The 23,642-nt window shown below is 32.8% G+C and overlaps 1 protein-coding gene across 11 annotated transcripts in view; it reads left to right on the top strand.

Annotated features, from left to right (window-relative positions):
* Positions 1–23,642, top strand: part of LOC145243643 (phosphatidylinositol 3,4,5-trisphosphate 5-phosphatase 2A-like) — a 399,304-nt gene that overhangs the window by 120,049 nt on the left and 255,613 nt on the right. For all 11 annotated transcript variants that reach the window (XM_080106681.1, XM_080106678.1, XM_080106675.1 and 8 more), the window contains one exon: positions 8,442–8,606. In XM_080106681.1, coding sequence (XP_079962807.1) covers positions 8,479–8,606 — 128 coding nt within the window. In that variant the 5' untranslated portion in view covers positions 8,442–8,478. The remainder of the gene's footprint in view (positions 1–8,441; positions 8,607–23,642) is intronic.

Genomic DNA, 23,642 nt, shown 5'->3' with positions numbered 1-23,642 from the left:
TTATCTCTAGGGTTATCTCAAAAATAATGTCCATCAAAACAATCCCCATCTATTTCTGAACTGAACATCATTACAGCCAAAATCAGAGCAATGCCCAGAGGCGAGTGTGTCAGTTATTGACATTTTATATGCCATATTCAAGTGTGCTTATATTTGCGTGGTGATAAAATAAATACTGTTGGATGTTTATGACTGAAAATTGGTGGACAAGTTAAGCATAGAGTGAAATTTATTTGTATCAAATATGACTGGATTGCAGAAATGAGGTTATAGTCAGCTAATATACTTCCTAACTTCTGGCGTGGCTGCTACCAGAAGCGGTGACAAGGCAAATCAGTTCCTTCATTTTTATTGTTCTTCAGTATTTCTATTGTGAAGTGATTTATTGAAATAGTATATAAGAAAATGACATTATTGAAAAATATACAATGAAAATTAAAATTATAAAAAGATAAAAATAACACGATTAGTCTTTATTTGCACTTTTAATAACAATATTTTAAAAGTAAATTTTTATTTTATTTGAAATTTTATGAGAAATATGTTTATGAAATTATAAAAATAAATTGTTTTTTTTTTAAATTTTAAAAATAGTTTTTATTTCAATTTATATAATAAGTATGTTTATAAAAAAAACATATAAAATTATTGAAATCAAAATAACAAAATTTCAAACAACATATATAAATGTATCCAATACATAATATTCCCAAAATAGTTTTAAAAATTTTTTAAAGCGTTTTCAATTTTTAAAAAAAAAAACAAAAAAAAACGAATTTCAATACTTCTTAATTAAGACTGAAAACCCCCTTTTTAATGATTATTAGATAAAAAAATTTTTTTTACATGATTGGAAAAACATAAAAACCGAGTACATGCACAGTAGAGATATAGGCGTGAGAGAAAAAAGCAAAGGAACTGTTTTGCCTTGTCAGCACTTCCGGTAGTGCTATGCTGGAAATTAGGAAGTACGTTAGCTGATTACTCTTTGAGGAATAAGCCTACATAAAATGGCTAAAATCTACCCCCTCCTCCATGACAAAACTCTTCTAGTTGTCTAGTAAACAAAAATATCTAGTTGTCAAACGTCAACTAAAAATAAATTTGTTTGTAGAGAGAGAGCCCTGACCTGATAAAGGTTGGAGGTTACATCTACCGAAACATTGTGCAAATAACACTCAGTTTGAAACGGCCTTGAACAAATATTCAGGTTGTGAATGTAAATAACTTCTGTCTTTTTACATAGCTTGTTGCATTTTGGAAGAGGAGGTTATGCCTGGGAAGATGGTATCATAGCAACAAAACAAATATGACACCTCCATCCCCAAATAGATTCATTGGAAGGATGGTATCATGACGACAGAACAGATACTGCACTACTCTCTCCTAAATTAAGCATTGAAATATAGTACTAGTATAATTCGGCTTCAGAGAGGTGCCCAATTTCCATTTATAATATAAAGGGCAGTTGTCTAGTGTATGTTTTTATGTCTGGCTAAAGCTAAATAAAATACAAAACAAACATCCACAAAGTTGGTATTTTATTAATAGGTGTTGTTTCGGATGAATAATATCTAAAATTTAGAAAAAGTATTCATTCTTTGACCCTAAAGTGGGATGGGAATAGGAAAGATGAAAACGGGAGGGGGAAAGAAGGAGAGGATAGACGTTTTAATGGAAATATGTTACACTTTTAACCCGGGCAATGCCGAATAGATCTTGGTAGTTGGTAATAGATTTCATGTTACATAGATTAACTGTAAGTGATGTGGCCTTTTGGCTGGGAGTAAAGTGTAGTATCTGTTTTAATACTATACTTTATCTTTCTCCTATCCTCAGTCAGTGAAGGAGAAATCTTTCTAGACTGAGGTAATTTTAATTTTTTTGTCTCAATCCAGAGTGCCTCTTTTGTGGGTAGCTGAATTTTCCCTACATTAAACACCGACCTAGTGTCTAACTCTGCCCTTGTGGGGAGGTAAGTAAATAGAAATAACCTGTAAGTACAAATATCCATGCAGAGAAAACTTGCTACCAATTTTTTGGTCATGTGACTTGTTTAGAAAACTCAAAAACCATGCAGACAGTTGAAATGAATTCTGGGAAGCTTTGAGTTTCATTTTTAAATAAGGTTACATTGTCACCTCTCCATCCCCCACAAACTATTGCATTCTTTACTTAAACCAGAAAAACGAGTAATTTTATGAGTCATCAAAGTTTTGTGAATAAGAGTTTTTATTTTTTTAATTTTTAATTTTTAATTTTTTTTTAAACAGTAGGATTAGTAGTTCTTATTTACTTATCTCCCCACGGGGGGGCAGAGTTACACATGAGGTCATTTTTTTTAAATATGGGGGAAAACCCAGCTCCCCAAAAAGGGAAACTCCGGATTGGAACAAACATTTAAATTGCCTCTGTCTAGAAGGATTTCTCCTTCACTGAGTGAGGACAAAAGATGAAGTGCTATGAATATCATACAAATAAAAACTTACAACTAATGTGTTTTGAATTTATGGCATAACGGTTACATGCGTTGATTAACAATCATTCTTTTTTTCTGGAGGTTGAAGTGTGAATCTTTCAAACATGCGATTATAAGTAAGAATAATATAATTCAATGCAATTCAAGTGGTGTCCAGCCTGGTACAAGCATTGGCAACTATGATTCTTATCGATCTCTTTCCATCGAGACATTCATGAATTCATTGTTGCTCATCATTTGTGATATTGCTCAAGTGTTCAGACTGTCAACATATGTATCTGGCTGTCTTCCTCTGCTTCTTTTACTCACGATCTTTCCCGTTATTGCAGGTTGTCAGAGAATAGTTTGATGACAATCGGGTGCCACATGTCTATCATGGTAATCCTTACCAAGCGACATGTTCTGATCTAGAACACTAGTCACACTGTTTCTCGAATAAAAAATTTGATGTATTGCCATAGCTTTCTTTGCAGTTGTACAGACAGTAGGTTGCAGTTTCTTTCTGTCCGAGCAGTGTCCATACTGGGCGATTGTCCTTATCATTGCACCCAGAGGTATCTTCTGCTCAGCGCAACGAAATACAAAACCATGAACAGAATTATTTCTGTTTGCGTCCGTATTACATCAATCACCTGCTTTCCAGGACCTCATGTTATCCTGATTGAGAGGCTAATTGGGTTCTCGACCATGCCCAAGGGTCTCCCAAAGGCTAGTGGAGGCATCTTACTTTTCCTTTGACGGTAGTGCTGTCTCGTTACCCTAAATCCATATATCTATAAAAGTGAGAATGTGAGTGAGGACACTTCTCAACCTATATACTCAACAAATTTTTCATCTACAGATTTGCAATTTGGTATATAAGATATTCAGACATGGGGAAAACTTTTTAATCCGTTTTCATCTGGTAAAAAGGGCTGCTATAAGGGGTAAAAATTGGTACGTGGGAGTTATCGGATCTTTATTTGTCTGTTAACTGTTTCACAAATGCGCATGCATGAATAATTCACATGACAGATTACTTATGTTAAGAATAAGTAGGTTTGAAAACATCTTTTAAAGATTGTGTCAAGCTGGCTTAGTAGTCATCATGCTTGATTCACTGTCTTTAAATTTTGGTTTCAATCTCAGCTCAAGTATTTTTTTTTTTTACTTACAATAATCTCAGCTCAAGTATTTTTTTCTTTTGCTTACAATAATCTCAGCTCAAGTATTTTTTTCTTTTGCTTACAATAATCTCAGCTCAAGTATTTTTTTCTTTTCCTTACAATAATCTCAGCTCAAGTATTTTTTCTTTTACTTACAATAATCTCAGCTCAAGTATTTTTTTCTTTTGCTTACAATAATCTCAGCTCAAGTATTTTTTTCTTTTACTTACAATAATCTCAGCTCAAGTATTTTTTTCTTTTACTTACAATAATCTCAGCTCAAGTATTTTTTTCTTTTACTTACAATAATCTAAGCTCAAGTTTTTTTTTTTTTTGCTTACAATAATCTCAGCTCAAGTATTTTTTTCTTTTACTTACAATAATCTCAGCTCAAGTATTTTTTTCTTTTACTTACAATAATCTAAGCTCAAGTTTTTTTTTCTTTTGCTTACAATAATCTCAGCTCAAGTATTTTTTTCTTTTACTTACAATAATCTCAGCTCAAGTATTTTTTTCTTTTACTTACAATAATCTCAGCTCAAGTATTTTTTTCTTTTGCTTACAATAAGTTAACTGTTTAGAAAAAACAATACTCGCATGCACATATCTCAATTTCTTTCCATTTTTCCTTATTTCATTTTTCTTTTTTAAAAGAAATTTAACGTTATGTTTAATGGCAACACCAGGTACATCGTCTAGTAATATAATTTTTTTAAAAAGAAATTTAACGTTATGTTTAATGCCAACACCGGGTACATCGTCTAGTAATATAAATTTTTAAAAGAAATTTAACGTTATGTTTAATGGCAACACCGGGTACATCGTCTAGTAATATAATTTTTTTTACAGAAATTTAACGTTATGTTTAATGGCAACACCGGGTACATCGTCTAGTAATATAATTTTTTTTAAAAGAAATTTAACGTTATGTTTAATGGCAACATCAGGTACATCGTCTAGTAATATAATTTTTTTAAAAGAAATTTAACGTTATGTTTAATGGCAACACCGGGTACATCGTCTAGTAATATAATTTTTTTTAAAAGAAATTTAACGTTATGTTTAATGGCAACATCAGGTACATCGTCTAGTAATATAATTTTTTTAAAAGAAATTTAACGTTATGTTTAATGGCAACACCGGGTACATCGTCTAGTAATATATTCTTTTTTAAAAAGAAATTTAACGTTATGTTTAATGGCAACACCGGGTACATCGTCTAGTAATATAATTTTTTTAAAAGAAATTTAACGTTATGTTTAATGGCAACACCGGGTACATCGTCTAGTAATATATTCTTTTTTAAAAAGAAATTTAACGTTATGTTTAATGGCAACACCGGATACATCGTCTAGTAATATAATTTTTTTAAAATAAATTTAACGTTATGTTTAATGGCAACACCGGGTACATCGTCTAGTAATATAATTTTTTTTAAAAGAAATTTAACGTTATGTTTAATGGCAACACCAGGTACATCGTCTAGTAATATAATTTTTTTAAAAGAAATTTAACGTTATGTTTAATGGCAACACCGGGTACATCGTCTAGTAATATATTCTTTTTTAAAAAGAAATTTAACGTTATGTTTAATGGCAACACCGGATACATCGTCTAGTAATATAATTTTTTTAAAATAAATTTAACGTTATGTTTAATGGCAACACCAGGTACATCGTCTAGTAATATAATTTTTTTAAAAGAAATTTAACGTTATGTTTAATGGCAACACCGGGTACATCGTCTAGTAATATAATGTTTTTAAAAAAGTCAATTAAGATTTTTACATTGTTATGGCAAATGGAATGAAAAAAATTACAAAACTGCACATGACTTTGTATCTTACTGCTTGGAGAAAATCTAAATCAAATACACGCCAAAATATAAGGTTATTTAATTTTCAGATCAATGGTTTAAATACATCAAGAGGGCAGGGATACAAACTGTAATGTAGTACGCACGTTTACACATGGGACCCAACACATTGTATGCAGTCTACGTCGCAAAGGAAACCAAGACAAAGAATAACTCAAACTCCTTTTTATTTTTTTGTAACAATGACATTTATTACCTTATTCTCACACCATGCGTGACTTCTTGTTACAACTATGACGTCTCTCTCTGTTTTATAGTCTTTTTCCTTACAGCGATGTTATTTCACATTTCATATGCATTTACAGATGCTTGCCCACGCTCTGTTACAAAATTTCATGTTAACAGTTCACATCTTTTTGTAAACGCATACTTTTGCACATATGCGCTCTCACCAGTGAGCGATCAAATAAACACATCAACAAAACAAACGTCGTTTTTATACTACGTAGCGCAGAGTGTTTATCCGTGCTGCTCTTTCCTTCATAGTCTCTTCTCACGTCATTCATAACTGGCCATGATCCCCTTATGATTATTGATTCCTGGTCTCCTCTGTTTAGATATGAACAAAACTACTCATGCATGAAAACACAATTGAGACTTGCTGGGCTTTCAAAGGTTTTATTTAGAAGGTTTACTCCTTGGGGGAGAGACTACTATGACTTATTGATTATTTACTTACTTAATTTTCTTAACTTAGTCTTAATGATAGCAATGCATGGGTTGAGTCTCCAGCTAACATTCACTTGGATTTTTACATTGTCAGGCCCCTCTTGTCTGTACTGCTCCCAACGAGATACTATTCAGCAACTCTCTGTTCTCTGGCCGAACATATGACACCATTTCTTTCATTATCTCCTTTAACACTTGCATTTCTAGTGAGTTTTCTCCTAGGAGCTAACCTTTTGACCCCCGCTTTAATCAAACCACCTGCAGTCAGGTGATCCTGACATATACGAATGTGACCCTTGCCGAAACTTATACTAGTAAGTCAATATGGCACAATCACATTGACACACTTGTTCCCGTCATATCACCGAAGTTAGGCAATGATGAGCCTGGCCAGTATCAGATGGGTGACCACCTGGGAAGGCTATGCGTTGTATGTACCACGCCAAGTTATAAGAAATTTCCAAGTTGACATTAATTCACTGGGAGAGATGCACCCCTAGTTTTAGTGAGGACATGCACCTAGGAGAAGGTAACTCTGATGACATCGACAGCAGGACGTTAGATGGCCATGGAGGAGGATGAATTTCTAGCAGATCAAATTTAAAATCAGTGTATGTCTTCAGAGGAATTGGACTAACAATGGACCGAAGCCTGTGGAGAACATGAACCATGATTTCATCTACGACATGAACATGTTATGATGCAAAAAGAAAGAAGAGAACTCAATCGTTACTTACCAGCACAGAATCACTATATATAGCAAGAATTGTGGAAGTGGTAAAAAAGTGGGAAGGAGGCAAGAGAGTATAAAACCAAAGCAAAGTAAATCAGCAATAAGAAAGAAAAAATTAAGAGAGGACATTTGGGAGTGAGAAAGAATAGATCATTGTCCTATCCTTGTACTTGTTTTACGATTACTACCACGACAATTTGTACTCTAATCAATTTACTGCAATTGTACCCTTTCTATGTAAAGCCCGATTAGTAGCAAAATATCACCCCTTCACTGTAGTTTCCTCAGATGTCCAAAAACTTTCCACTCTAATAGCTACTTTCCTCAAATTACTTGTCTTTGCAATTTCCTCTCTGTTTCCCTCGCCTGGTAGCAATATGCAAAAATTCAAATGTAATGTGAACAAACATCTTTATGTGCAACTTACCGCCTATAATTCCCCTAATAAATTTAGCTACTACTCATAGTAACCTTTTACATCTCTGTGGTAATATACGAGGAGCTTCTAAAATTAATGCGTCCTATTTTTTTTTTATTCAGGTCATGAATGCATAAGTTCAGTCCTCATAACAATGCAATTTGCAATTCCCTCTGATCCATTCGGGTGAAAAAAAAAAAAAAATAGGAGGCTTTACTTTTGGAACGTTCTTTTGTATGCACATCTCAATTCAGGGTAAACGAAGGAAAAGAGCGGATCAAGAAAGATTTTGGGTAAAAAAATGATCTCAAGCAATGAGACATCAAAACGAAGGTAAATGATAGTTTGGTGGAAAAGTCACTTCATACCACCATGATGTGGAAGTAGACATGTTAAAGAAAAAAAAAAAAAAAAAGATGAGTATCAGAAGAAAGAGAAAAGTGAAGAAACGGTTGGATTCACACACTACAACACAAAGAAAATAAAAACAAATATCCATCCTGAATAAGGAAATGTTCCGGTGTTACATTGGCAACTATTTATAAGAATCGCTGTGATAAACTGTTTAAGTAAATAATGCAATTATTCCAAAGTATAAGAGCTTAAATATGTATATTGTATATATATATATATATATAAAAAATTCATTCACAGTACAAAAGTTTCAGAATACCAAATCATTTTAATGTTAAAAATATACACGCGTTTCTGAGAAATAGTCCAGTTGTTATTGGATCACCCGGAAACAAACAACAATGCAAGGTCATTGTTAGAACAGATTTTTTCCTCATTTCACTGACCGATTATGAGAATTGCTTTTGTCTGAAATATCTTAGAAAAAACTCAATTGTAGCAATGATGTTGCTGTGTGTGTGTGTATGTGTTTGTGAGTTATTCAATAATAACCAAACTATTTCTCAGAAATACATGTAAATCTTCAAGATTAAAATGGTTTGATATTCTAGAATTTTATTTTTTTTTTGTGCAGTCAATAAATATAGTTTTTCAATGTTCAAAGAATTAAACAACAATATTAAATTTGATTCCTTGTTGTTCTTTTATTGTTGTGTTTTCTTTTTTAATAAATAAATAACTGATTTATTTTTTTTTTTTTTTTTTCAGAACTAGGAGAGGTGATCACCTCTCGGAGGGGGTCAAAATGGCTTTTCTACATAAGGGCATATCTCGACTCCAAGCAGAGAAGCGTCTGTTGCAAAATAAGGAAGATGGAAGTTTCCTCATACGAGAAAGTGAAACCGTGCCAGGAGCTTACGTGCTCTGTCTTCTGTAAGTATACCAATGTTGATTTTCTAAGGTGTCGTGCTAAATATGTTCCTTTCAGAGTACAAGGAAACATGGGTCAAAAGAATTAAAAGAAAAAAATGAGGAAAGAAAAAAACTACTGATATCATCGAGATGGTCGAAGGTCCATCAATGATTTTTTTATAACTGTTGTATAGATTTTTTTTACTGATGTATGACCACTTATCAAGGTCCGATAGCCACTGAAGGACAAGGGTAAAAAAGTTTGTCAGGTGGACGATGATCGTTTCCATGAGAGGGGATTAGAAACAATGGTGTTGGAATCGGCATAAAGATTTCTTAAGAGAAATCGATTATCCAATATCACAACTCAATAAGTTTTTGTTAACATTAGACTTGAAGATGACCATGATGTAGTTGTCTGGGAATCTTGTTCCACAGATGAGATGTTCTAGGAAGGAAACTTTGTTCATGAAAGTTCCATTTGGTTTTTGCTATAGAGAGAGGAAGTAAAGTTTTTCTACTGGAGGGGCAGGATAAAATAAGAACTGTTAATTATAAATAAATTTGAACACTATTAAAAAAACAACAAAAAAATAATCTATACAGCTAAAAAGTTGTGTTTTTATTTTCTCACTCTGACATTGATATTAAAAGCCTACTTTTATATTTAAAAATAATTAAACAAACTTAATATACTAATTCATGGGTATGCGGGCAACTACATGAAGGTTAACTAATTACTACATTCCTTTAAAAAATAAGCATTTGATAAGGAATTAATTAATGCTCGTTTTTCAAAGGAATATGCAAATTAGTTAGCATTCATGTAGTTATTTGCATATTCATAACTGAGTATATTAAGAAGTTTTTAAATTGAATAAGTAGGCTTTTAATGTCAATGTCAGAGCAAAAAAATTCAACTTTATATCACAGACCGTCTGAAACGCGCGTAAAAACGATTTCAATGACTTAAAAACATTATTACAATGATCCAAACATAATTCTCAATGAAAAACCAAGACACGGAATAATAAAATAATGTTAAAAAATACACATTGTTGGTGACTACTCCCTTATTTAAATATATATATATATTAGAAATGGGACGATTCCAATATTTTTCCCCCGATTCCGATTCTTTATAAATCTCTAAATATTTAACTATAGAGGTTTTGTTTTCTCCGATTTCTGTAAAAAAAAAAAAAAAACATGTTAAATATGCAGATATTTTCCTAAACGTAAATTTACACTTGTGGAGGATAATCTATTGATTTTAGCTTTACTGGCATTATAAAATCAATAAATATTTATTACTTTATCATTATTACCAGCAATGGAAGATTTTCCTTTAAATAAAATCAGATAATTAAAAGAATCATTTTGGCATTGGAAAATAGGCACCAATTTTTTTTATACCGATTCCGATACCCCCAAATTTGTTGATTTTTCCGATTCCGATTAATTGGCCCAACACTATATATAACTAGTAATAACTTACAGACTTAGAGCAATGATAGGTTTAAAACTCCTAAGATTCAAACTAGAATTGTCTGCAAGGACCTGTGGCGCAACAAATAAAATTATTTTTAAAAAACTAGCTGTAACCCGCCCGGCCACGCGTTGCCGTGGCTGAGTCTGGTTGACACAAATATTAGATTGATTTGTATTGCACACACACACACACACGTGCCCACACGCTAATGCACACACAACATTTGTTTTTGCAATAAGATTTAGATTCTGAAATGAATGAATTGTCAGCTGTCAGCCGATGAGATTTGGCAGAATGTGAGAAAGGAGAATTTATTATTTTTTAATTTGGAAATAAATCTATGAGTATAGGATCCATTGAATAAGGGTGCAACCCCCAGATCTGTCGAAAGTGGTGATTGTGGTGATGTTGCTCCTAGGATGCAATGTAGAATTTTATTATAACGACTAAATGTAACATTACAAGTTGATTTTTTTCTTTAAAAAAAATTGTTATTTTATCAACTTGCATGAAAAGAGCTATGTAAAAGATGCTTAAAACCGTTTGAATTATGCAAATACCATCAGTAGTTCAAAGGTTATGAGAATTTAAAGTGCCAAAAATTATGCTTTTCAGTGGACATTTGTCTTTAGAAAAAGTGGGCTTAATTACGAACCTCAACATTTCAAGAAATTCGGTAATTTCACCACCATTTGTTCTCATGACACTTGGTACTCTTATGTAAATTTTTTTACTCTTTCTGATTATGCAGTCAAATCTGATGTATCTCTTTACCATAAGCCATGAATTATAAATTCAAATGTACAAATTTCAATTTTTTTTAAACTGGCGCATGGTATCATACAGTGGGTGTCTATTCATGAACAAAACTAAGTATTATAGTGGTATTTAAATATAGCTTTATTGAGAGTAGGTATTTTCCTGTCTCCTCACCAAAGGAAAGCTTAATCTGGGGTGTAACCATTGAATGCCTTAAGCGCATTCATAGCCGGTATTTACTACTGCCCTCAAAGAAAAAAATTGAGTAGATATAAATTAATCTCAGAAATAAATCAAAGGAAATTTTTCATATAGATTTTGGATTTGTGTAAAAGATGGAAATTCCCATAGTTGATCAGAACTTGTGCATTTTGGGACCAGTCCAATTTTCAATTTTGTAAATCCTCTCTATCTGGCCCAAAGTATACCCCTATTTTCTGAGATGCAACCATAAATCGTACTCTACATGAATCCTCAATGTAGCTTTCACAGTACCAGGATACCAGGAACCCTGATAAGCAACAACTATATATTTACCGGTTGATGGTAATTTTCGTCATTTCTATTCTGTTGTTTTACTGAAAATTCAACTATGTCGACAAAGAAATAAAATAGTAATTTTTTACCTTGTTTCCACCTTAACATTTAAAATGATTACTTTTAAAGGTTTTAGGGTATGCTGAAAACATATATCGCATTTAAATTTTCTGCAAAGTAGTTTTCCGGATATTAAGCAATGTCATTTCTTATGTTATCGCTGGTGGCCATCTTGGTATGCACGAGCACGCAAACGCAGCCCTGAGAAAGTATGCGCAAACGCGCATACCAAGTACCAATAAGAAATGACAATGCTTAATATTTGCGGAAAATTTAAATGCGATATTCGTTTTCAGTATACGCAAAAGCCTTAAAGGTAGTCATTTTAAAGAAAAATGTTAAGGTGGAAACAAGGTAAAAATTTACAAAATGCATCACAATGAAATTCTTTATCGAACCTCTTATTATTATTCCTGGGTTGAATAAGATGCACCTGAAGAAGACTGGAGGTTACATTGGCAGAAACGTTGTGAGAATAAGATCCAAGATCAAAACACGATTCTAAATCATCCATGTCTATATACATAACAATGAGTTTATTTACATAGTAAAGGTTGTATCGATTTGTACAAAACGGTCATGGGTTGAATTTCCACTTGATTTGTTTGAAACTAGTTAAATCTAGGACAGACGTATACATTTCACTTTAGCCCATTTTCACCTAACATTGTCATTCAAATTAAAAAAATAAATATCAGTGGTTGTCCAGAAAAATCTTTATGGTATACATACTCATGGCAGAATAAATGAACATGTCACATTCTAAAAATCACATGAATTGATCAATTAGTTTTAGTTTTATAAAGAAAATCATTTTTAAACAATTTTTTTTTTTACATAGGAGTCACCACTTATCAAGGCCCAGAGACCACTCAAAGATAAGGGTTATAGAGTGTACAGTAGTCAATGGGATAATATTATAGTAATGGAAATTTGGTAAATTGGATCACTTAAGAGGGCGGTTCATCAAGAATTTGTTTATGTTGGACTTGAAGACAACCAAGTTGTAGTCAGCTGGGAAGCAGGCAAATGGAAGAGAGTTCCACATGCGTGCAGTTCTAAGTTTTGATTTAGGCACAGATAAAGAGTGGGGAAAATTATTGACAGTGGTTTCAACTAGACGAGTGTTTTTCATGAAAGATTGGCGAGGGGGGGTTTACAAGTTTAAATTATTGTGGAGTTATCTCCCCTTTTCATAATGGCAACGCAAGATAGTCCCTATTTGCTTTCATTTAAAATTTAATTTTCTGAGTTAAAAATAAAACTGCTTGATCAATTTACATGATTTTTGGAATATGACATTTTCATTCCAGCACGAGTATGTTCATTATACAGATTTTAAAAAAATTTAGTTTTTTAAAATAGGGGGAATTATGGACAAGAACCAAGATCTCTTTATAGATTCAATTCCAATTTATCTCATAAAAAAGGAATTTATTTGAATTACTCAAACTACCTTTATCATCTAGGATTTTATTCTCACAATGTTTCGACTGATGTAACCTTCGACCTTCTTCAGGTACATATTATCAAACTCGGGTATGTGTACAAAATTTCAGGGGTCTATCCTTGAATCTTTATTATTCCTGATATTCACAAATGACCTTTCTGAGATGGGTATTTTTGCTGATGACACCACTCCCTATAACAGGCACGAGGGGAAAACAAATGAACACATATTTAGGGAAATGGCAGAAGTACTAGAGGATGACTTGTAGTGAAATGGGGACAAAAATGGATGGTCACATTCAATGTTGCCAAAACTAAGCTTGTTTCCTTCAATAATTACAAGAATCCTTCTCTACCACCAATAGCAATGGCCAAGAACACATTACCCGAAAGTACTTCTTTTAAACTCCTCGGCATAATGTTTACAGGGAACATGAACTGGAATAGATACATTGAGAGCATTGCTAAGGCCGCTGTGAAGAAGGTGGACTCTCTCTACTGTGCTAGAAAACTACCTACACCTGAAAGTATCCTGTACCTCTATAAAGCCACCATTTTCCCATGTATGGAGTACTGTTGTCACATTTGGGCTGGTGCATCTGCTACTTGTCTCTCACTCCTGGACAGGGTTCAAAAGAGAGTCGTCAACCTGATATGTCCTGAACTGTCATCTAGGGTTCAGCCTCTGTCCCATCAGTGAAATCTTACATCCCTCTACCTGTTCTACAAGTACTTTAATGGTGAATGCTCTGACGAATTACAAGCAGTTGTACCCCCTCGATGTGAATACTCCCCGACTAATCCAACAAGCAGCTAAATCCCACCCTTTCACAGTAGAGATCCCTAGGTGTAAGAAAGCCTTCTATTCCAATAGTTTCTTCCCTAGAACTGCTAGACTTTGGAATTCCCTTGGACTCGGGAATCGCAAAAATCTGTATATTTGAAGGTATCGGAATCTGAAAAATTTGTACTGATTTTCCAATGCCAAAACGATTCTTTTAATTTTGTTTAAAGTAAAATCTTCCATTGTTGGTAGCAATGATAAAATAATAAACATTTATTGATTTAAAACCACCAGTGAAGCTAAAATCGACAGATCGTCCCCCACAAGTATATTTTTATGTTTAGGAAAATATCTGCATATTAAACGTGTTTTTTTACAGTAATCAGAGAAAAAAAATACAACTCTATAGTTAAATATTTAGAGATTTATAAAGAATCGGAATTGGTAATTGTATTGGAATCAGGAATTTAGAACGGAAGCGGTAATTGTATTGAAATTGGGAATAATATTGGAATCATCCCATCACTAATAATCATTCAAACACAGTGTTTGAATATATGATTAAGTGGCAGTTTAAGTAATTTAGAATTGTTTAAAGCTTCACCGCTCACTCATTTTTCAATCAAATTTCAAACACTTATTACAGTTTATAAGATCACCTTCTCAGCTATATTGTGAAAAAAAAAAAAAATTTTCAATTTTCGTTCAGTAAAACAAAAGTTATGATGAATTTACTGGTGTTCAAAATCGTAAAAATATGTAAGGAGGTGAGCGATGCTTTTTATGACTGGTTTCCATAACAACCACGTCGCTTCAACGACTACTGTTGCTACTAATTCAGTGCTGTCGCGAAAAGAGAACTAACAAGTGAAACAGAAGATGAAAGCATGAAAGGGAGATAATTGGGGGATTTTATTGAAAGCAGACAAGTGCTGTACATTGTTATTACACATGTTTTATGGGGACAAAAAAAACATGACTGAAATTAAACAAAGAACAAGTGAATTTATTGGAAGCCTGAGAAAATAATGGGTTACATTAGAAAAGTGCGAGCATGAAAAGTAATATGGTTAAGCTTAAACATGGAAAAGTAAAGGACTAGTTGTTAAAACTTAAAAGGACAAGATATTCTAATAATAAATTTATAACTTAATATATTGCAGCATTAAGAATTTTAAAAAATTCAATTTATAACATTATATAATCAATTCTTAATGCTGCAATATTTTAAGTTATAAATTTATTATGTTTTACTAGAGTATCTTGTCCTATTTTCTTTTGGTTCTAACAACTAGTCCTTTACTTTTCTAAGTTTAAGCTTAACCATATTACTCTTCATACTTGCATTTTTCTATTGTAATATATATATATATATATAACTTATAACTATAATCGAAACCGTAACCAAAACTTATGAAGAATTCTTAGTAAAATTATTTATTACAAGAAATGGAAGGTCATAGCAAGTAAACGACAGTCACTTGGAAGAAAAAAAGATGTAAGTATGACACACAAAATAACATATCATATTAATGTATAGATAATACTATACTAATGTATAAATAATACAAATTATAAATCCGGTTATAGTCAGCTAACATACTTTCTAACTTCTGGCATAGCGCTACCAGAAGCAGTGACAAGACAAATCAGTTCCTCCACTTTTTTTTTCTCTCACGCCTATATCTCCCCTGTGTATGTACTCTTTTTATTACGTTTTTCCAATCTTTTTTTTTTTTTTTTTTTTTTTTTTTTAACTAGCATTTCAGTCCAGCATTTCCCGGGTGTTTGGAGGTGTATATTAAGCAAAAAAAAAAAAAAAAAAAGTAGTCAATTTTTTTATCTTTGACCCCTTAACATTTATTGTTTTGGGCTCAAATCAAGTTATTAAGTTAGATCCATGTCCAAGGAACGTATATCTAAAATTTCAAGTGTTTAGACCCAAAATTGTCAGAGGAGTTTGGTAGAGTTCTCAAAGGTCAAATCGTTGAACTTTGACTTCTTACCAACCAAATTTCTGTCTGAAAACCGATTACAAAGATTTTCCCAAATCTCAGTACCCTGTATATCAAATTTCGAGTCTGTAGACTGAAAATTGACAGAGATATTGTGTAGGGAAATGTACACAGACAGACAGACACTTTCACTTTTATAGATATATATAGATTGAAAAGTTTTTTCTCTGTTTTAAGAATTATTGAATGAAATTAGTTTTAATGTTTTCTTTAAGAATTATTAAAAACACTTTTTTTTTTTTTTAAAGAATTATTGAAAACACTTTTAAAAATCTTTTTAAGTAATGAACTATTTAGTTTACGAAGTAATGCCAGCCACGGAACTGTACATCACCAAAACAGTAATGAAAGAACTATTAGATGAAACTTCGAACACGTTTAGTACAATGTGATGGTTGGCAAGGCGTGGCTTAATAACCAACAAACAAATCAGCCGAAAGTGTCTTGATCAAAGGAGAATGAATATTCAATGCAGAAAGGGCAAAATAATGTGTTGATGGATATTCTTGGGCTTGCTCCAAATGCAAGAATACATTAAATATAAGAGCGGGGTTGTTCTTGGAAGGTAGCTGCCTAAGACTACATGACTTATTGTAAATTTTGTATTGGTGGACCTTACAAAACCCAATAGTGAACATAGCAAAAGAAACGGGCATCTCTCAGCAAACTATAATTGAATGGTACAATTATATTCGCAATATTTGCGCAATGTACACGCTCGAAAATCCAGTGCAAATTGAGGGTCCTTGTTGAACAGTAGAAATAGACAAAAGTATATTTATACACAGAAAATACCGCAGAGGAAGATATCATGAAGTGCAGTCGGTTCTTGGTATGATTGAGCAAGAAACAAATGTGATAATGATGGTGCCAGGTCAAACGAGAGATGCAGTAACCATACTGCCAATAAATCAACAGTACGTTCGACCAGGCACACGAATTGTGACAGATGGTTGGCGTGCCTATAATACACTACTGAACCATGCCTATAATGCACTACTGAACCATGCTGTGATAAACCATGGATATAACTTTATTGATCTAGATGACCCTAATATTCACACAAATCATGTGGAAGGTAGCTGGAGTTTGTGTAAAATTAAATTCTGGACCATGAGAGGGACTAACGATGCATATTTCGATAGTCATCTGCAAGAATTCCTGTGGTGGCAGAGAATCAAAACCAACTATTTGGGGAATATTATGCATTGGATACGTTTTTATTTATGTTTGAAATTTTATTTTGATTTCAATCATTTAATTTATCATTTTGATTTCAATAATTTCATTTATCATTTTGATTTCAATAATTTCATTTATCATTTTGATTTCAATAATTTCATTTATCATTTTGATTTCAATAATTTCATTTATCATTTTGATTTCAATAATTTCATTTATTTTGATTTCAATAATTTCATTTATCATTTTATTTTCAATGATTTCATTTATCATTTTGATTTCAATAATTTCATTACTCATTTTGATTTCAATAATTTAATTTATCATTTTGATTTCAATAATTTAATTTCTCATTTTGATTTCAATAATTTCATTTATTTTGATTTCAATAATTTCATTTATCATTTTAATTTCAATGATTTCATTTATCATTTTGATTTCAATAATTTCATTACTCATTTTGATTTCAATAATTTAATTTATCATTTTAATTTCAATAATTTCATTTATTGATTTCAGTAATTTCATTTCTTATTTTGATTTCAATAATTTCATTTATCATTTTGATTTCAATAATTTACTTTATCATTTTGATTTCAATAATTTAATTTCTCATTTTCATTTGAATAATTTAATTTATTTTGATTTCAATAATTTCATTTCTCATTTTGATTTCAATAATTTCATTTATCATTTTGATTTCAATAATTTAATTTTTATATTTTTCAATAATGTTCTTTTCTTCTATTTTATTTCAATAAATCGTTTCATATTAGAAATACTGAAAACAATAAAAGTGAAGGAACTCATTTGCTTTGTCACCGCTTCCGGTAGCATTGCACCGGAAGTTAGGAAGTACATTAATTGACTATAACCATAAATCGTGATTTTTAAAAAAATTCCCAAAACATAATAACACATGCATCTCTTTATGCTTTTTTTTTTTTTTTTTTTTTTTTTTTTTTTTTACATTTACTATCTATGCACCAAATTTATCTCCAGAAATTTCGGTACTAGTGCATTTTACAAACCAGATTTCTGTAAATGTCTGTTTGGGTTTACCTGGTATCTACTGTAAACTGCCAGAATATGCCAAGTGTCGCCAAGTAAATCTTAAAAACGCTAAGAAACAGAAAATATTGACATTTATCAGATATAAATTACAAAAAAAAAAAACACTTATTGTAAGTTTTCTGAATAAATATTTTTTGTGTAAATAAATAGAAACATATTTTTCTCACATGATCAAAAACGAAAAAAAATTTTTGGTAGGCGGGTAGTTCCTCTAATCGGTAACAGTATAGTTTATTTTTTTACAGTTAGCGTTACTTTGTTTTGTTTTTTCTTGTTTTTTTTTTGTTTTTGTTTTTTTTTCACAAAAACTATGCTTTGAAGAGCTGGTATAAGATGGATTAATGAACACAATTTAACTACTTTGGAGAAAGGTTCGACGTGTATTTGTTAACATTAAATTTGAATACAACTTTGTTGTAATCCCTGTACAAGGTGTCACCACTTATCAAAGCCCAGAGGCCAGTTAAGAATAAGAGTGAACACGGTGATCATTAATTGTGGAAATTAGGTATAAATTGATTATTTAAAAAGACGGCTCAACTAGAATTTATTTATGATCAGCTTAAAAATGACCATGTTACAGTCAACTGGGAAGCAGCCATGTGGTATTGTGTTAGGAAAGAAAATTTGCTCATGGAATTTTCGTCTAGTTTTAGGCATAGAGAGAGAGATTAAGCTAAACTGTTGACAGTTGTTGTAGCTAGATAAGTGTTTACCATTAACAGAGGGAGGACACTAGATTGAAGCTCAGTCGAACACTTCCCATGAAAATAATGATAGAGCGGAGATAAAATCGCTACGTCTTTTCTTTTAAAGTCCAAAGCTTATACAGATCAACTACTGTGCAGAAAACTCTTTTGCTTCTCCAGGGGTTGTACAGATCACTGAAAACTCTTTCTGAAATTAAGCATGGCCCTCAATTCAAAAGGTGAGGGTGTCATGGCACCCGAAGTTGGGAAATTCAACTTCATTTTGATTTTTTTTTGCCATTGGCGACTCATATACTTGAAGATAGAAAGTTCTTAGAAAGAAACACTGTTCATGGAAATTTTGTTGTGAATTTGGTATTTGATACACTGAGGAAGAAAAGAAAGTTCTTTGCATTGCAGTGGCAATAGAAATCAACTGCTCAAGGTTCAATCCTTCCTACAGGCATTAAAATGAGTATCACTTCTTCTTCATGGTTGACGGAATGAGAAAAATCTAGCTTTGTGGATTAAATAAAGGAGTCTGATTAAAATTCTGTATAGGTTTACAAGATACACTTGTAGAATGAAGGAGGTCACATCAGCTGAAACGTTAAAATTTAATGTTTAATTGACAACAATTCGAAGAAAAAAGAAGTAAATTTTCTTTAATTGAATAGCTAACTTTCTTGAAAGAGTTGAATTTCTATCATCATCACCATCATCATCAATTTAACCTCCATTTTATATGCTGGCATGCATTGGGGGCTTTAATAATCAACTTCCAAACTAACCTATCTCTGGTCAGGTCTTTATTTATCCCTCTTTCCTTCAGGTCCATTCGTATCACTTTCTCCCATGTTTTGCTTGGCCTTCTCCTGTCAAATGAAACTACTGTTTCAATTGTTCTACAGTATTAACCCAAGAACTTTCACCCCCATTCTTTTAACGTGGCCATACGATCAGAGTCTACTCTTCCGCACACTTCTCCTTATACTCTCCAGATTCAATCTTTCTCTTAAGTCATCAGATCTAAGCATGTCTTTAAGATTTACATTGCACACCGATTGTATCATTTTCATACCGTTCTCTCCATGCAACACATATCCTCGATCCTCACTGGCCAGGTTTCACTTTTATACATTATGACACTGCTTACACATGCCTGATAGACTCTTCCATTGGTCAACAGCGGTAATGCTCTGCTTGTTTGTAATGACATAGATTTCCTGGACTTATTCTGTCCACTTCTAATTCTAGCAACCACATTAACACCTGATCCACCCTGTGCTTTGATTGTTTCACAATCCAGATATACTTCCTTCACATCTGAGTTCATATCCATCTCTGTTGTTTTGACATTTATTGTACACAAGCCTACTAATAAATTCACTGCACTTTTAGAAATAATTGAACTTATATAATACTGCAGGACTGCTCCCCATCTGACTATAACATAGTCGTTTCCAAGTCTAACGTGAATAAGTTCCTGTTTAACAGTTTTCTTAAATGGACAAGCACTACCCAAGTTCCACAATTACAATGTTGTCTCACTAACCCACCCTCATTAACGGCTTTGACTAACAGCTCTTGGGGAGCGGAGGCACAGATGCTACACTTCTCAGCTTTAGCACTGCGCTACTTGACTGCAGAATACTGCACAGTGATATGAACTCATTCTACTCATACTGCAAAGGTCGATATGAAGCTGAAGAAGGCATGCAGGACGATTAATTGCCTAACCTGCCACCTGTGTACAGGGTGTCCAGAATCACCCCGCTGCAGATCTGCCAAGAGGTGATAGCGAGGGCTAAGCGTGACAAGCTGAGTAGTGATAATCGTCATCCTTTATTTGGATACCAAGAGGTGCCGCAGATACTACCATCCCGTAAGAGCTTTGCCACTGTCACAGGCCTCGGACAAACAACACCAGTGTTCTTCCGCTTACATAGGTGGAATGAATCAGTCAAAGACAACAACAAAAAAGCTCTTCCAGCATAAAAAGAAAACTTCTCAGTTCCAGAAACAGTGGATAACACTCAACCGTGCCCAGGTGTAGGTTGCCAAAACACTGAATAAACTGCATAAGATGCTCAGTGTCCCTGCAGTGCCAATGTCCAGACTATCACACACATCCTCACAGATTGTCCCCTAAGCAGGGCATGCTCCTATATGGCCCTGAGGGTTATCTCGGACACTGCTCGACAATGGACCATGAGATGAAATGCAATGCTATGATTTTGATGATTAACCCTTATCCTCAAGTGGCCTTCAGGCTTTGATAAGTAGTAACCACCCATACCCGAGTTAAAAAAACAAAACAAATTCCAAATTCAGTGATAAATTCAATCTAGAAAGTTTCATAAAACACAAATAAAAATAATATAAAAATCAGTAAAATATCGAATAAAAAGTAAAAATGGCTATAATTCAGTTTTGCTCCAATAATAAAAATTTTTCAATAAAATAAAATAAACAAAATGGCAGAAACATTTTATTTTATACTTACATTAAAAATTACGTAAATTCATCAAGTATTTGTTTTAACCAGAAAAAAAACAACATTTTAACAGTGTAATGTCTTGTCCACCATTTTCAGCTTACATTAAGAGACATAATTCAGAATTTAAACATCACACAATCATAATAATAATAATAATAATAGTAATAATAATAATAATAATAATACCAGCTAGAAATCGTTTACCAATCAAATTTTATTTTCTAAGAACAAAAATATTGGATGAATTTGTCTAACAGATTTTTTTAACCTTACAGATAAGTACATAATAACATTTTAGAGTAAAACTGGATATTTGCCAAAAAATTTCCTCAAAAACTGAATTTTGAGTCAGCACTTTTGCTAATTTATTAAAATAAAATTGCAAAAAAAATGTGTGTGTCTATTCAACAGCAAATAAAAGAAATGACTTAAACTAAATAAAAACTGCACAACCTGATGATCACATCCGCTTTCATTGGCTCAAACCCAAGTCAATGATTTTACCAAAAATAGTTTTGTAAAATAATCAACATCCCTATCAAGTCTCTCATCCCAGCACGTGCCATCGTTTCCCTGCAACCCAAATCATCCACCCCATAGAAACAACAGTTAAGTCACTTATGCATCGAATTGGGCTAAAATCCAAAATAAACCACTTTCTTCATTGGAATTTTTCAGGACGTATGGCTTGGCAGTGAGAACCTACATGACTGTTGTTTTTAGGACTGAAGCTTTTAAAGTCCATTTACAACTGGTTGTTTAAATTTCAAGTAAAGGTGGCATTGTCCAATCAAAAATGATGTTTCATTTCGTGTTTCTAGTGGCAAGCCCACCTCTCCCTTAATTTTATATATATACAATATACAACTTTTATGCATGTAAAAAAATAGTTTTAAAATGTTTAAATATTTAATAATAACAAAAAAATGTCCCCCAAAAAGAGGAAGGGTGGTGTAAATAAACAAAGAGTAGGTAACTCCCTCTGTACGGCACAATCACGTTGACACCGATTCTCACCAGATCACAGAAGTTAAGCAATGCTGAGTCTGGTCAGTACAAGATGGGTGACCATTTGGGAAGGCTAGACGCTATATGTACCTTCTGGGAAAGTTGGGTGTAGGGCCAGCACCCTCACCCTGAAAAAAGAACCCCTCGCTCGTATGCCCCTCCAGCGGCTCAAGGCAATGGATGGAGCTAACTCCTTCACCGTGTCAGTAAGTGAAACAATTAAATGCAACAGAATCGCTAATAAAAAAAAAAAAAATCAATAAACCCAATAGATTTTTTTATATATAATATTAGCCTGGGTGCCCGGGTGTTTGGAGGCGTGTGTTGAGCCAAAAAAAAAAAAAAAGTGGTAATAGGCAAGCAGGCTCGAACCCGTACCGTGAAGGAGGAAAAGAACGTGAAAAAAAGTGACGTCTTTTCGGTTGCACCCATCGCCAAACCGGAAGTGCTAAAGGTTTAAATTAAGGCTAGTCAATCGAAAAGAGGCAATGACATTCAAAAATATTGGCGAAAAAAAACGACCCCCTCCCTGTAGAAAAGTGCCCAGTTGAGGGTGAAGGAATTAATGTTTTCAGCCAATTTTTTTATATTTGTCGTCTGAAGGGTCGAACTTCAAAACGATACTGATCTTGTGAAAATCCATCGCCTCTATCGAAAATTTTAGGCAAAAATACGAACATACATACATACATACATTTAAACAGACAGGTGAGATTTATATTATAGGTAATTAAGGTATCAAAAAGTAAATCTTTAACAAAGCAAAACTTATCAAGAATAAAACCGCTCAACACTATTAAGAGGAGCAAACAACGATATTAAATGAAAGATGAGGAATAAAAGTTATATATGATTTTATTATATCAGAACAATAAGGAAAAGTATAGGGGAAATTAAAAAAAAAAAACCTTTAGACCATGGCATTTTGAAGCTACATGCTTCTCATCAGAAGAGCCGAAGGGCCAGAATTATGCAAAATGCATATATAGAAAAATGGCTTTGAAATGTCATGACTTAAAAAGTTTTTTTTCTTAATTTTCCCTTTTTACTTTTCCTTATTGTTCTGATAATATAATGAAGTTATATATAACTTTTTTCCTTATCTTTCATTCAATATTATATATATACTAGCATGGGTACCCGGCGTTGCCCAGGTCGACATAAAGTTCTGTTTGGAGCAAACCTGCTATACTAAGGATATTGATTATTATCATTAGATAGGAACTCCGAATCTCCTAATTGCATTCTCAGCAATTACTGCCATCCATAGTTGTTGTCGTCTCACCACATTTTGACCAAGTAAGACTCTGGTCGGCTTTGGGTAGGATTGAAACCGCTATCTTCAGACAATTCTCACCTGGAACCTTAGAAATTCAACGTCTCTATCCTCATCTGAAGAGCGATCAAGGTTAGATTTTTTGATCTTATAAATCCACGTTTATTCATTATCTGATCTTCCAATGGTATATATATTATTTTAATGGAATCCATTATTGAGATGAGTGGAA

This window comes from Euprymna scolopes, chromosome 22 (assembly GCF_053919585.1).
Source record: "Euprymna scolopes isolate OS-2025 chromosome 22, ASM5391958v1, whole genome shotgun sequence".
NCBI lineage: Eukaryota > Metazoa > Mollusca > Cephalopoda > Sepiida > Sepiolidae > Euprymna > Euprymna scolopes.
Note: the sequence above shows the minus strand (reverse complement) of the source record. Positions and strands in the feature narration are given on the sequence as shown.